The sequence below is a fragment of the Ursus maritimus genome, unplaced genomic scaffold (assembly GCF_017311325.1).
Source record: "Ursus maritimus isolate PB19 unplaced genomic scaffold, ASM1731132v1 scaffold_25, whole genome shotgun sequence".
Taxonomy (NCBI): domain Eukaryota; kingdom Metazoa; phylum Chordata; class Mammalia; order Carnivora; family Ursidae; genus Ursus; species Ursus maritimus.
In genome coordinates, this window is record NW_024425008.1 from 20,728,327 (window position 1) to 20,744,632 (window position 16,306).

Below are 16,306 nucleotides of genomic sequence, written 5' to 3' on the forward strand. Positions count from 1 at the left end.
TCAAATGGTCCTGTGGCATGAGGCCCTATTCTGTGGGGTGACGTTTGGAGGAATCCGTAGGGGCCACCTCACCTGCAGTTGTCTCTACAGGACTCTGACAGCATTCTTGATCCCCTCTCCCTCGACCCCATAGTGGTCCTCACGATTACAGTGGTTTTTTTTTTAATGATTTTTTATTATATTATGTTAGTCACCATACAGTACATCCCCGGTTTTCGATGTAAGGCTCGATGATTCATTAGCTGTGTATAACACCCAGTGCACCATGCAATACGTGCCCTCCTTACTACCCATCACCGGTCTATCCCATTCCCCCACCCCCCTCCCCTGAGGTCTCAGTTTGTTTCTCATAGTCCATAGTCTCTCATGTTTCATTCCCCCTTCTGATTACCCCCCTTCATCCTTTCTTCGCCTACCTATCTTCCTAGTTCTTATGTTCCATAGATGAGAGAAATCATATGATAGTTGTCTTTCTCTGCTTGACTTATTTCACTTAGCATTATCTCCTCCAGTGCCGTCCATGTTGTAGCAAATGTTGAGAACTCGTTCTTCGTGATAGCTGAGTAATATTCCATTGTATATAGTGTCACAACTTCTTAATCCAGTCATCTGTTGAGGGCATCTCAGCTCCTTCCACAATTTAGTCTGTGAATCATCGCTACTATGAACATTAGGGTCATATGGCCCTTCTCTTCACTATGTCTTGTTCTTAAAAACACCAGTAGTGCAATGGCCTGGATCATAGGGGTAGTCTCAATTTTTAATCTTTTAAGGGACCTTCCACACTGTTTTCCGATGCTGTACCAACTTGCATTCCCACCAACAATGCAGGAGGGATCCCCTTTCTCCACATCCTCTCCAACAATTGTTGTTACTTGCCTTGCCTATTTTTGCCATTCTAACTGGTGTAAGGTGGTATCTCAGTGTGGTTTTTGATGAATTTCCTTGATGGCTAATGATTTTGAACATTTTTTCATGTGTCTGTTAGCCATTTGTATGTCTTCATTGGAAAAGTGCGCGTTCATATCTTTCGCCCATTTTTGATTTATTTGTTTCTCGTGTATTGAGTTGAGAAGTTCTTTGTAGATCTTGGATACCAGTCCTTTATCAGTGTAGGCTTGGAAATATATTCTCCCATTCCGTAGCTGGCTGCTCTAGTTTTTCTTTGGCGTTTCCTTGGCTGTGCAGAAACTTTTAATCTTATGAAGTCCCATAAATTCATTTTATCTTTTGTTTTCTTACCTTTGGGGATGTGTCATGAAAAAGATTGCTTTGGCGATGATCGAGAGTGTTGCTGCCTATGTTCTCCTCTAGAATTTTGATGGATTCCTGTCTCACATCGAGGAGTCTTTCATCCATGGTTTATTTTACGTATGGTGTGAGATAGTGGTCAAGTTTTCATTCTTTTGCATGTAGCTGTCCAATTTTCCCAGCACCATTTATTGAAGAGACTGTCTTTTCTCCCACGGATGTTTTTCCTTGCTTTATCAAATATTAGTTGCCCAAAGAGCGAGGGTCGCCTCCCTATTCTGTTCCATTGGTCTATGTGTCTGTTTTTGTGCCAGTACCATGCTGTCTTTGTGATCACAACTTTGTAGTACAGCTCGAATCCGGCATTGTGATGCCCCCAGCTTTGTTTTTCCTTTTCAACAGTTCCTTCGAGACGTGGACCTTTTCTGTTTCCACATACAAATTTTAAGGACTATTTGTTCCAGTTCTTTGAAAAATGTCCTCGGTATTTTTGATCGGGATAGCATTGGAAGTGTAGATTGCTCTGGGTAGCATGGACATTTTAACTATGTTAATTCTTCCGATCCATGAGCATGGAATATCTTTCCATCTTTTATGTCTTCCTCAATGTCTTTCAAGAGTTGATTTATAGTTTCTAGAATATAGGTCTCCTTACATCTCTGGTTAAGTTAATTCCAAGGTAGCTATGGTTTTTGGTGCTATTGTAAATGGATGGATTCCTAATTTCTTCTTTTCTCGGTCTCGTTATTCTAGTGGTATAGAAATGTAACTGATTTCTGAGCATTGATTTTGTATCCCCATCTACTGAATTGCTCTATAACTTCTAATAGTTTGGGAGTGGCTTCTTTTGGGTTTTCCATATAGAGTATCATGTCATCTGCGAAGAGAGACATTTTGACTTCTTCTTTGCCGATTTGAATACCTTTGATCCCTTTTTGTCGTCTGATTGCTGTTGCAAGGACTTCTAGTACTATGTTGAATAATAGTGGCGAGAGTGGGCATCCTTGTCAAGTTCCTGATCTTACAGGAAAGGCTTCCAGCTTTTCCCCATTGAGAATAATATTTGCAGCAGGCTTTTCATAGATGGCTTTTATGAGATTGAGAAATGTACCTTCTATTCCTACACTCTGAAGGGTTTTAATCAGGAAAGGATGCTGTATTTTGTCAAATGCTTTTTCGGCATCTATTGAGAGGATCATATGGTTCCTGAGTCTTTTCTTGATATGATGTATCACGCTGATTGATTTGCGAATATTGAACCACGCTTGCATCCCAGGTATGAATCCCACTTGATCGTGATGGATAATCCTTTTAATGTACTGTTGGATTCTATTAGCAAGTATCTTGTTGAGGATTTTGGTGTCCATATTCATTAGGGAAATCGGTTCGTAATTCTCCTTTTTGAGGGTCTTTGCCTGGTTTGGAGATCAAAGTAATATTGGCCTCATAGAATGAGTTTGGTAGCTTTCCTTCTGTTTTCTATTTTTGAAATAGCTTTAGGAGAATAGGTATTATTTCTTCTTTGAATGTTTGGTAAGAATTCCCCAGGAAAACCATCCGGGCCTGGAGTTTTGTTCTTTGGAAGGTGTTATCACGACTCAATTTCTTCATAATTAATTGGCCTGTTTAGAGAAATCAATTTCTTTCCTGTTTCAATCTTGGTAGTTTATAGGTTTCCAGGAAGGATTCCATCTCTTCCAGATTTAGTTTATTGGCATATAGCTGTTGATAAAAATTTCTAATAATCCTTCCAATTTCAATGGTGTTCGCGTGACCTCTCCTTTTCATTCATAATTTTAATAATTCGGGTCCTTTCTCTTTTCTTTTGGATAAGTGTTGCCAGTGGTCTGTCAATTTTATTGATTATTCAAAGAACCAGCTTCTAGTCCTGTTGATCTGCTCTACCGTACTTCTGGTTTCTGCTTGATTGATTTCTGCTCTAATTTTGGTCAACTGCTTCCTCGTGCGTGGATTAGGCCTGTCCCTCTGTTGCTGTCCAGTTCTTGAGGTAAGAATATAAAAACTGCATTTTAGATTTTTCTATTCTTTTGAGTGAGACTTGGTTGGCTATGTATTTCCCCTTAGGATTGCCTTTGCAGTATCCCATAGGTTTTGGACTGTTGTATTTTCATTCTCATTGGTCTCCATAAATTGTTTAATTTGATTTTTGATTTCCTGGTTTATCAAGTCATTCCTGAGCAGGATGGTTCTTAGTCTCCAAGTGTTTGAGTTTCTTCCAAATTTTTCCTTGTGGTTGAGTTCAATTTCAGAGCGCTTGTGGTCTGAGAATATGCAGGGGAACATCCATCTTTGATACAGTTGAGACCTGTTTTGTGTCCCAGAACATGGTCTATTCTTGAGAATGTTCCCTGGGAAAAGAATAGATAGTATTCTTGGTTCTGGGCGTAGTGTTTATATATATTCATGAGGTCCACTGTTGAGTATGGCATTCAAAGCCTTTGATTCTTTGCTTAGTTTTTGCCAGGGTGTTCTGTCTATTTCTGATAGTGGAGTGTTGAGGTCCCCTACTATTAATGTATTTTTATTTATATGTCTCTTTATTCTAGGTTAAGAGTTATTTGTGTATCTTGCTCCTCCCCGTTAGGCATATATATTTATAATTGTCATATCCACTTGTTGAATACTTACCTTAAGAATAATATAGTGCCCTCTTCTGCTCTCTAACTATAGTCTCTAGTTTAAAATCCAATTATCTGATATGAGAATTGCTACCCCAGCTTCTTTTGAGGTCCATTTGCGTGAAAGATGGTACTCCATCCCCTTACTCAGTCTGAAGCATCTTTTGGGTTCAAAATGAGTCTCCTTGTAGACAGCAAATGGATGGGTCATTTTTTTATCCAATCTGAACCCTGTGGCGTTTGTGAGAATTTAAGCCATTAACATTAAGACGTATACTGAGAGATATGATTTTAATGATGCCAGTTGCCTGTAAAGTCTTTGTTTGTATTGGCTGTGACTTTCTGTTCTGTATCACTCTTGGGGCCTTTTTACTTTTGTAGAACCCCCCCCCCCTTAATATCTCCTGTAGCGCTGTTTTGGTTCTGGTTACGAAATGTGGTTAATGACTGGTGATTCTGAAATGTCTTTATTTCTCTATCAATTCTGAATGACAGCCTTGCTGGATAAAGGATCCTTGGCTGCATGTTTTTCTCTGAAAGAGCTTTAAAAATGCTCCCCCAACCCTTTCTCTCATTCCAGGTCTGTGTAGACAGGTCTGACGTAATTCTGATGCCTTTGCCTTGGTCGTGAGAAATTTCTTTGCCCTGGCCGCTTTCAATACTGTATCCTTGGATCTCATATTTGCTAGCAGCTATGACGTGACTGTGTAGGTCTGTCTGCTGGTTGAGCTTGGGAGGGTCCTCTCTGCCTCTTGGACAAATGTTTGTTTCCCGCTAGATTAGGGAAGTTTTCAGCTACAATTTGTTAAAATATCTCTTCTAGACCTCTGTTTTTCTCCACCCCCTCGGGGATGCCGATGATTCTAACATTGGATCGTTTCACTGAGTCAGTAATCTCCTGTAACCTACATTCGTGGGTGTGTATTTTTAAGACCATCTTATATTTTCATTTTTTCTTATTAACCCATCCTTCAATTCACAACCCGCCTTCGCTTCTGTGACCCCCAGCCACGGTAGTTTGCCCTTTCTTCACATTTGGCTCATAGAATTTTTAATTTCTGTCAGATTCACCATTTCTTGTCCTTAGGGATTCTATATTCTCAGACCTTATTCGTTAATATTTCAATTCTACTCATCATTTTGACCATCGTTACTCTGAATCTCCTTTCTGACATTTGGTTTATCCATATCTCATTATTCTGTGGCAGGAGCCACAGACTCATCTATCTTTTCTTTGCTGGGGGCTTCTCCCTTGTCATTCTTAGAGAGGTATGGAGGTCCGGGAGCAAATTATTGATTCTGGGTCCCTAGGCGTGCCCTTGTTTATAGGGATCTTAGGGATGTGGGCTTCTTCTTTAAAGATTTTATTTATTTATTGTGGCAGCCAACCAGCGAGAGAGGGAACAGAAGCAGGGGCGTGGGAGAGGAAGAAGCAGGCTCCCAGCGGGAGGAGCCTGATGAGGGACTCCTTCGAACGCCGGGATCACGCCTCCCAAGCCGAAGACAGGTGTTCAGACTGCGCCACCCAGGGCCCGGTGTGGGTCTTGATTTTTCAGCCTGCCTTCTGTGTCTTGGGAGGGGCCTGCGCGCCGATACTCAGGCAACCCTGTTGGTAGAGTCTCCGTGTCCCCTCGAGGCAGGATGGGGAGGGCACTCTCTGAGCCAGTATTTCCAGGCTTTTGTTCTCTGGCAGCTTTCCTGAGGCTTTGCTGGCGCTCTTTCTGAGTCAGAGCAGCAGCGGCCGAATTTCAGCCTCTGTCACAGAACAAGAGGATTGCGGCCCGCTTCTCTACAATGTTCTGGCCACTTTAACCTCCGTACTGTTGGTGCTGCTCAATCCCTGTAGCACCCCCGGATGTGCGCCCACACCAGCGCCCCAGCCCTCACTCCAGGGCCGGCGTGGTCTCTGTCCTTTGTGTTGGTCGCCAGCGCAGCCGCCGCGCTCGGCCTCTGGACTCCCGGTCCTCAGTCTGGATCCAGTGAGCGCACCGGGATTCGGTTCCGCGAGATGCTTGGTCGCGGCGCACCCGCTCAAGCGTCTAGTTCTTGTTTTGGAGCGGTCCTAAGCCCCCCCGTGCAGGTGGCCACCGCCTCCCAGGACGAACATGGCGGCTCCTCCCCTCTCCGCATCTTCCCAAGTATTCGCGGCTTCACGGCTCCCCGCTTTTCAGACTCACGCAGCTGCTGAGATGTTCATTTGTAGAGATCCAGATGCATCATCCTGCGTCTCAGGCTGGTTCCGTGGTTGTTTAGGCTGGTCTGGTACCTATCCAGCTCGACTCGGGGGACCGGCTGAAAACGGTGTCTCCTACTCCTCCGCCATCTTGATGACCACGATTACAGTTTTTAAACTGGTTTTCCCACTTCAACACTTGTGCTATTTCAATCTCTTCTCCACACAGAGACCAGAGTCTCTTTGAGAAATATAAATTTAAATCTCTTTAAACTTTATTTTTTCCAAAGATTTATTTATTTATTTGACAGAGAGAGAGAGAGCACAAGCAGGGGGCGTGGGAGAGGGAGAAGCAGACTCCCCGCTGAGCAGGGAGCCTGAGGCAGGACTCAATCTCGGGACCTTGGGATCATGACCTGAGCCGAAGGCAGATGCTTAACTGACTGAGCTATCCAGGCACCCCTATATCTCCGTAAAATTTAAATAGAAATCTCCTTAAAACCTTTGATTGCCTTCTGATTGTACTTAAGCAAAAAAATGCCAAATCCAAATCTCACCTCTGGATCTCATTGTAAGCACTTTCTGGTTTAGCGTGCTGCAGCCAACGGGCCTGCCTTCAATTCTTCAAACACACCAACCTTTCTCACCTCAGCCCCTCTCACAAGTCTGGAACATCATTCCCTGACCACCGTCTCCTGCTCTCCTTGCCTCTCACATTCTCATCCTCCACCCATAGGCTTTTTCCGGGCTGATTCATACTCCGCATTAAAATATTGCTTTAAATATCACATCCCTGAGGGGCCTCCTCTGGACCTCTAATCTCAATTTAACTATTTCCTATTCTTCTTATAGCAGTCATCGTAATTTTTCATTATATTTTGTGTAGTTTATTTGTTTGGTGCCTTTCTCTTCTGTGAGCCTGAAGGTTTCATAACTGTATACCCCAATGTTTTGTTTGCTCTTTGACCAGCACATACTAAGTGCCCAGTAAATTACTGTTGCATGAATGAATGGGTGAAAAAAAGAAAAAAGTCAAGGGTAGTGTAAATAATTAGAACACATCTAAGAGGAAAAAAATTGCAATTTCACTATTTATTATAGAAAAATATATTAAAGCATTTGTTTTCAGTCTAATTAATAAATTATTTGTAGTTAAAATTCCCATTTTTAGCCAAGATTTGGGTACAAGAACACATTCATACAGTCCATGAGGAGAGGGCCTTTTTCTGTATTAATTTGTGTTTATTAAATATTTGTTGAATGAGTAAGAGGATTGGTATAATCGTTATGGAATGCAGTGTAGCTAAGTGTATTTAAAAACATCAAACTGGGTTTTTTTGACCCAGTATTTCCACCTAAGAATTTGTCATAAGGAATAGTCCTAAATATAGAAGAGGTTATATATTTAAAAGTATTTTCACAGTGTTATTTATAGGAGAAAAGCATTGGAAACCACCTAAAAGCCCAATAAAGTAATTGGTGAGGAAAGCATAGTTTATCCACTAGATAATATATGAGTAACACATAAGCTAAAGGTTAAGATAATATAGTGACGTCAAAAGTGTTCAGAGTATTAGTATAAATGAATGAAGAACACAGTTTTATAACAACATTTACAAAACCTATCCACAGGGGAAAAAAGACTAGAAAGAAATATGTCATGCTGTTGGGTGAGTTTCTTCTCTCTCATTTTTTTTTTTAAATATTTTCTTTAGCATGAGCGCCTTTTTTTTTTTTTTTTTTTTTTTTTTTACAATTTAATTTTGTTGTATAACATAGCTCATATATTGAGGTTCAATTTCATTTTCGGCACATTTAAATGAATCCTTATGCTTACGTTTTGTAATTATTGAACTGAAGTGCTGTCTTCTTTGTTTTAGGATGACAGAATCTTTACAGAAAGTCCCCTTGCTCATGGGTTAGAGCACTCGTTCTCTTGGCATGACCACAGTCACTTCCTGTCTAGTCCACGATTTTCACACTTGAATTGTAAGTAATGAAGTCCTGTACCAGTTTTTAAGTTGGATTTAAGGAAATGCAACTCATAGAAAGATTAAAATGTAAGGCAAGTACGTAATAGTAATAGTCATGTTAGGAGTTTGAAGGAATTGTTATAATGAATCATACAAATAATGCCCCCCAGATACATTTATATTACCCAGTTTACTAAAAAGTGTATGGAATCCCTTCTTTTTAGACCTTACACTTCTCAGAAAAACTTAAAATGAATCACCCAAGGTAATAATCTTAATTAAGCAAATTTTTTGTATGGAGGTTGCTGGTAACTGTGGATGAGTGGGTAAAGGCAGTTAAGATACTATTATTATAAAATTTAAATCCTCAAAAAGTATAAAATCTTTTCATAGAACTGATCAGAAATACATCATCTTGTGCAAAGAATAAGGATACTAATACTGTTAGTGGCTAGATTTCATTCTGTGAATATACCTTAAATGTTGATAAAATGTTACCAGTGTGAACAAGGGGTGAGTTTGTTGACCCAAGATACCATCTCCCATCATTCACCTCTCTTCTTCTTTACTATACTTACTCTTCAACTCTCATTTTGTATGTAATATCCTTAAAGAAGCCTTTGGAACTACGGTTTTAAATATGGTGTCTGTTATGAGTGCCCCTAACACATTACAATTTTCCTTTAAAATGCTTCTTAGAATAATTATGGAGTTATTTTTTATTTGAATGACTTTTTGCTTAGTGATTATTCTCTTCACCAAAGAGTGAGTTCTGTGATAAAAGGAGAGATCTCTGTTTTGTTCCCCATTGCTTCCTCAGAGTCCTGCATAGTAGTTGGAACATAGTAGATGCTCAATTAATATTAGATGAATGAGTCTATGAGTTTTTTTTAAGTCCACTTTTATCCAAACCATTGGATCTCAAATGTTATTTAATGGATTCTTATTTAAATAATCACTTAGCTCCTCAATTTACCACAGACATACAGTTTGTATATTAAATCTGACAACTCTGTCATTTAAAAAATGTAGGTTTGCTATAAAATAAAATACCAAAATGAGCCACAAAGAAGTAGGTCAGATCCAAAAGTGATAACTCTCATTTTTGCTGATTTATATTCATGGATTCATTGAATAAATATTTATCAGTTTCTGATAAATGATTTGGTTTTCATTATATCATGATTATTTTATTCCAAAGGCTGAGCATTTTCTCTTTCCTGTCCTAACCATTTTGCTAAGTGATTTTATATGTCTGCATAAAACCCCTGCTATTCTAATCTGGCAGCTGCCCTTCAATGTAGATTGTATCTCAAGCCGATTATAATACCTCAGACTCCGAGATACACATATGAAAATGTTTTGTGTTTCATATGAAGAAACGGAAAATTTTCCTCAGGTCTGCTGGATGCATGTGAACATGTAGGCGGAGAGTAAGGACAAAACAGCATCAAACATCATAGTATCCCACCCATTAAGACATTCAGGAGCCTGGAGAAGATAAACAGCACCATGATATGGGCACAGAGATCATTGTTCTGCTATTTCATTTTGCCATTGTGGCTTTCATAAGGCTCCCTAGAAAGGCACCTAGGAAATAGTGGTTAGGAGACATTAGAGGGGAAACATCAAGATTTTTAGAATTTTGTTTTTTATTATTATGACAGGCAGTGAAAGAAACAACATCCAGCTTTACACTCAGTAGCATTTCATGACCAGCTGTGGTCATCTCTCTGTCTATTCCTCACAGGAAGCCATAGATTTCTATGTAAATACTGGCTCAAAAAGAAACAAAGTTAAATAAGAATAAGAAAAAATATCATTGAGAACATAATTTGGATATGAAAGTACTTATTAGAGTCTACATTGAAAAATCTGACTGAAAAATTCAGCTTAAAAACTAAACCTCTTCATTAACTTCCTGTTAAATTATTTCATTAATTTATTAATTCATAGCTTTATGTTTTACTATTCCTCTTTCTGACAAGTCTGTTTTATGATTTTCCTCCATACCTACCTCCATGCTTTCAAGGATACTTTTAAAAATTTAAAAGGTAACTTATTGTTAATCATTTTAAGTGATTGAATTAAACTTATTTCTAGAGATCATAGTTAGTCTTATTTAGTTTTCAGATAAACCTTGAATTTTCTGTATGTTTTTTCATAATGTGGCATTTTAGAGGTGGATCAGGATTACCCTGAATTCTCCATTTTTGTAGCACAAACAACTTCAGCTTAGTTACAGAAATTATCGTTTAATTTTTCTTTACCCTCCTTTTAAACCTCCAAAATTAAGAAGGAGCGATGTCAAAACCAACAAAGAGAAAAATGAACCTACGGTAAATTGATCATACAGGGAACTGAATATGCCTTTTAAAATATCGTTAATGTCCTCAGAGATAGAAAATATTAGCCCATTAAAAATAAGAGCAAGATGCTATGAAAAAGGAGCACAGTATAAGTGGCCTCAGAAAAATATGAAAAACTAGAAAGGTGGGAGACAGAGTTGTGAAAATCACAAAGGAAATAGAAGAAAAAGAATGGGACAATAGCAGCAAAGAGATATTTAGAAAATCCCTTCAAGAGGAACAGTGCCTGATTAGTGAGTCTTGAGAGGAGAGAACAAAATCCAGGAGTGGGCAGGTAGGTTAGAAGGGCCCACCCAGCCCGTACCTGTTGCATGGCTGTCATCCTGAGATTTAACTTCACCCCCTTCCTGCGTTGGTGCCCAAGTTTCTCAGAACGCATGCCTTCCTTTGTTCGTCTTGGTTCTGTCTTTTGTGGGAGCACATCAAAGAAAGGGAGGTAAGTGCTTCAGTCATTGTATTTCTGGAAATAGATTTCTTCCACCACTCACACTTGACGAGACTTTGGCTGGCTACAAAAATCTAGGTTGAAAGTGACTTTCCTTCTGAAGTCATTGCACTATTTTCTCCCAAAATCTAATGTTGCTGTTGAAAAACCTTATGTCTTTTTGTTTTGATCTCCACTCCTTTGAAGTGATCTTCTCCACCACCACTAATGCCCCAACCCCCAGCCCTGGGACCTTTTAGGATCTTCTCTTGAACCCCAGTGAATTTTGTGATGATTTGCCTCCCTACAGGTCTTACTTTATTCACTTTTCTAGCTCTTTGATGGGCGGGCACTTTTAAGCTGGACACTCATGTTTAGTTCTCTCAACTTGATGGAAGAAAGGAAAGATTCCATTAGGAAAATCTTTAGAAAATAAAGATGTTTGGTTATTTGATTCAGTTGAGCACTTAGAATATGGCAGATCTCATTGAGCTATTAGAAATAATTAAGGATAGTCACAGAGAAAGAGCAAATAAAAAACAAAAATAAAAACATGGGTGCATTAATAACTCTAGGGGGAAAAATGGGTAAGAAAAGAAACGTTGTCATAGTATACTTAGTAGGTTTGTGTGAGCCACATTTATATAATATTATAAATACTACTGACACAACTAGAAGTTCAAGTGTAACTATATGAGGAGGATAGGGTGAGGGGAAGTGGATGGGTGTGAATATGTCTATAAATGATAAGTCAGAAAATAGCCATATAAGCTTCTTTTTCTTACAAAAAGTGAAAGAAGTACAGAAAAGAAAGCTGAAAAGGTTGATTGTGGTTGACTCTGGAGTGCAGGATTGGGGGACTGGGCGGGATAGGGTAAGAGGCTGCTGCCTCTGTGTAGCCCTTCAGTGCTATGTGATAGATGCATGTACAGTTTGGCTGAAAAGGCATCTTGTAAAAATAAAATGCTACTAAGAACACCCGAGCTTTTATGTCTGACTAGCAAGTGTTCGATTTTGTCATGGCCTTCCGAATGGAACATGAAAGCTGGGGGCTGACGTTGAGAGCAGTTTAGACCTGTACAGAGACGTGAGGAGGGCATAACCGTAGGGGCTGAGGCAGACGAGAGTTTACGAGCCCACAGAACAGGCTCCTTCTCACTCAAGCTGGGATTTGTACCGGACGAGGCCCTTTTGTGTGTGCCGGAGATGCTAAGGCGTTCGTTCTGCTGACTTAGGGGCTCTGTCAAACTGTGACCAAATGAAGGCGTAGAATCACTGACCATGGAAAAAACAAAGGAAATGGGAAAATACTGCATAATTTGTGGTCTCTGAAAGGATCCAGCATTAATGAAAGTTTGTTTTAAGTAGTAATTTATGTCAGCTTTGTGTAGTTCAGGTCAATTCAAGAAAAGGTAGATTCCTTCTGCCAGGAAGAAGGGAAGAAATGTATAAATTGTAAGTTTATATTACCATTGGAAATAGGAACACAGAAATCCATTATTTAGAGCCATGATTACTACCAAATTTATCCTGGCTGGCTGGAAGTGATGGCCGTGATTCAGGACACTCTTTTAGAAGGCTTGGATTCCATTACCTTCAGCCTCTAGACAGTGGGGGCTTAGAAAGAGAGACTTATAATGCCAGCTTTTGAAACTGTCATTTTTACTTTTTATAAGTAGTGACTGACCACTGGTCTCCATGTATAGCTTCTTTTAGGCTAAAGGAACACAACTCCCAAGACAGGGCTGTCACTCTCGGGGCCAGGACTGGGCTGGATTTGAGGGAGGGCTGTAGTAATCTGATGACTTCTCGAAATCTCGAGTCCTTTGAGATTAAAATGCCTAATGTTTGTGGAGTTGGTATCTCTAAACTAAATTTTAAAAATAAATGCAGATTTCAAATTTTCTGTAATTCTAAAACTGTTGTCAGTAATATTTATTAAAATACATAAACCCAAAAAGAAAGAACTGTGATTTTTCAAGGGGAGGCGGGGGAGGGGGGGAAGGAATGTTATCTTCAGATTATTGTAGGATTTGAATGTGAATCTTACATATTAATTTAACTTGATATTCTTTAAAAAGCAAGACAATGAAAGTTACTAAAAGGAACTTTCTTTTGCTTTCTTACCCCAGTTTATATTGCTATGAAAAGAAAAGTTACTGTTCTCAGTTTGTGTTTTGAGGGGCCTTTAGCGGGGGTTTAAGTCCCTCTGATGAAAAATAATTTCTCCACAGCAAGCATAGTACACTCTTTTCTATGTTGTGTCTCAGGAGCCACTGGCTAAATGAACTGCTTTATATGTAGTCTGTCCTCAGACTTGCAGAATAAAATGCCAAAGATTTATGGCAATCAAATGTAGGGTACTGATAAAGGTTAAAAAAAAAAGATTGTTTCTTGTCCATTAAGGATTTATTTATTTCATGGAAGCACAACATTTGTGTCTCCATTTTATGGGTTTAGTTCATGTGACAATGACTTTTGTGTGTGTGACGATCTTTTCACTGACCAGTTAGGTGTCAGATATTTCTGAATAATTGAGTTCTGATTATTTCAATTCAAAAGGTACTCTGCTTATACTTTCTAGAAAGCAGCTAGAAAATCCCCAATTGACTATCTCTTAAAAATCCCATAAGTGTGTTCACTTCTTCAAACAGTATTTGCTAAGCGGTTATTCAGGAGGCTCTCTGGCCTCGGGGAAGATCCAGGAAGAGAACAAGACAGAACACATCAGCTCATCCCATAGAAGAAACAGGCAGGAAGCAAGTAAACAAATAATTTTAAGTGGTGTTTGGTGCTATGAAGGTAAAATGATAGTACCTGGAACAGACTACTTTAGATTAGTGATCGGGAGATTCCTTTCTGAGGAGGTTACAACTGAGCTGAAGCCCAAATGGCAAGAATCAGCTGAGTTAAAATTGGGTGGGAAGTGTTTTCCTGATAGAGGGAGCAGTAGGTACCAAGGCTGCAGAAAAGAATCGGGTATGGTCTTCTAGAGAGTTGGAGTTCTGAGTGAGGGGGAAAGAGGGGTGCGGAGAGAGATAGAGGAGAGGTGAAGTTCCACAGGAGCCTTTTCAGCCACAGTCAGATATTTGGATTTTATTCTGAGTTTCCTGGGAGGCCACTGGAAGATTCGGGGGGAGGGGTTATGTGGGAGAGTGACATAATGGGATCTACGTTTTGGAAAGATAATTCTGGTTGTGGCATGGAGAAGAGGGACAGTGAAAATGGGAAGAGAGAAAATGGTGGCTTGAGCTGAGGTGATAGAAACGGAGATGTGTGGAGCTGGAGGCCTGGGGTTAATTTGGGAGGTAAAATCTTCAGAATTTACTCTTAAATGGGATGGGTAGAGCAGACGGGACAAAGGAAGGAGGGAACCAAAGATTGAGAAACCAGGGCTGGGGGGGATGAGTGTGTCACTTTGTAAGATGGAGAAGGTAAGGAATGGCTAAGCAGCAGAGGTTAGAAACGAGGCAGGCAGATTTCCCGTAGGTAGTTGGACAGGCCCAGGTGGAGCTCAGGAGAGAGGTTAAGTGTGTGTAGAGAGACAGTAAAGCTAGGTTCCGGATCTAGTCTCAGTTTGTCTAACAAAGAAGGCCCTGAAGATTTCTCCCTCCAAGACTGTGTGTGTGCTTTATATCATGGTGTATTGACCAAACACACATCTTCTGCTCTGAGATACTCTTCGAATCCCTCCCAAATTAAATCCTATGAATAGATGTTTTCCAAAATACAGTAAACGTAGGACGTTTATTCCTACCTTGAAGGTCTGTTAGTCCATGTAAAGTTTACAGGAAACTAGGTCAGACACAGTGATTACTTACAATTTCGTCGCCCCAGGGTTCTTTTCATCTAGGTTTATTTTTGTCTTTTCTCTCACCTTGCCAGCATTTACCAAAAGAACAGTTACTCCAGATTCCCCTTCAGTCAAGGAAGATGCCACAAGTTCGCCAATGGATGGAACAAGCCCACCATCTAAGAAGGAGGAATATGAAAGCAAAAAAGGCAAAATGTAATTCATTGCTTTACCAGAGGGTTTTACAAAGGACAGCATATCTGTCCCTGTTGCAGTTTGGCCCGGATTACCCAGCAGACGAATCCCCAGCTTCTGCTCTTGAGCATTGCCAAACACTGACTGAAAGAACAATATATTTGGTCACCGGGAATGATAGAAGTTAAATCAATCCAAGTAATATCAGCTCACGAATGACACACAGCTGACTTACTGGCAACTTAAACCAGCAGAGAAAGAGATATACTTTTCACTTTGCATTTTCATTCTTCAGGTGTGGTCAGTCACATTGTTCCAACCAAAATTTGGATTTATAATTGGGATTTTTTTTACAAAGGACTGGCTAAAAAGGAGGGAAACGAGTTGCCCATGAGGCAGACATTGCCAGCACTTTAGATTCAGGGAGTGTTTATATACAATTGATTTTTAAAAAATGCTTTCTCCCTAATAAATCCTCACGTGTTATAACATGTCACGGAGATATGCATATATAATATTAGACAGTCCACTTTATAAATGCTCAGGATTGTTACATCCATCATCTCAGCAGTCTGTTACTACATGCGGTATCTTAAAATTTTATTTCCAATCATCCATTTTTAATAGTAATAAAGAATTTACAAGTGATACCTGAATTGTAGAACACTGTAAAGAATTCATAGCACAATTTATTTATTTATCTTTTCGTGGCCAAATATCTCACTGCGATCACTTCAGTCATATTCTGGACCGTCTTTCAGTTTACTCTGACCAAGCGCGCGGTTGCCAAACTCCTGCGTCATGAGATCTGCCATGTGAGAGTTCTCTGATAATCTGGCGCTATGTACTTTCAGCATCTCAGCCTTTCTCAACATCAACGTGTTTTTAAGAACTTGTGCTCTTTACATGCTAATCTACCAGTGGAGAAAGATTTCTATTAAATGCTAAGAGTAAAACATTCGCGAACTGAATCCCACTGGGCCATGATGAAATGTTCTTCAGAAGGACAAGGGCAATAAAGCAATACCTTCCTAATGACCTTCTGCGTTTGTTAACTTGCTTGTTAGAGTTCTCATATGTTGTGAAGATGCTCCTTTTTCCACCACCGTATGTTTTACTCACTGACTATCCTTGAATGTCCGGGAGAAATGGCTCTCTCTGTCTCTGAACTTGAGTGCCAGGGGTTAGTGCAGAAGACAGAGATCTTTTATCTCAAAAAATTACATAATACAATCTACATAACCTCTGAGAGGAGAGCCATGCATCTGATCATTTATCCATTACTGAAATCTTTTATTGAGTTCCTACAAGGGGCCGGTCATTGTGCTAAGAAGGAAAACGGAGACACAAAACCAGCTGTGCGTGACCCGCACTTTGTTTGGCATTAGGGAGTCCGTGAAAGAGGAGTGATGTGTTCAGGCTAGCTGGAGAAATTCTGCAGGAGACAACATTAAACAGGTTGGGTTTTGTTTTGTCTAACCTCAGGACT

The 16,306-nt window shown here is 39.8% G+C and overlaps 1 protein-coding gene across 3 annotated transcripts in view; it reads left to right on the forward strand.

The window, feature by feature from the left end:
* CEP128 (centrosomal protein 128) overlaps positions 1 to 15,855 on the forward strand; it is a 377,231-nt gene extending 361,376 nt beyond the window's left edge. For all 3 annotated transcript variants that reach the window (XM_040641592.1, XM_040641593.1, XM_040641590.1), the window contains 2 exons: positions 7,944 to 8,052; positions 14,715 to 15,855. In XM_040641592.1, coding sequence (XP_040497526.1) covers positions 7,944 to 8,052; positions 14,715 to 14,842 — 237 coding nt within the window. In that variant the 3' untranslated portion in view covers positions 14,843 to 15,855. The remainder of the gene's footprint in view (positions 1 to 7,943; positions 8,053 to 14,714) is intronic.
* The last annotated feature ends 451 nt before the right edge of the window (positions 15,856 to 16,306 follow it).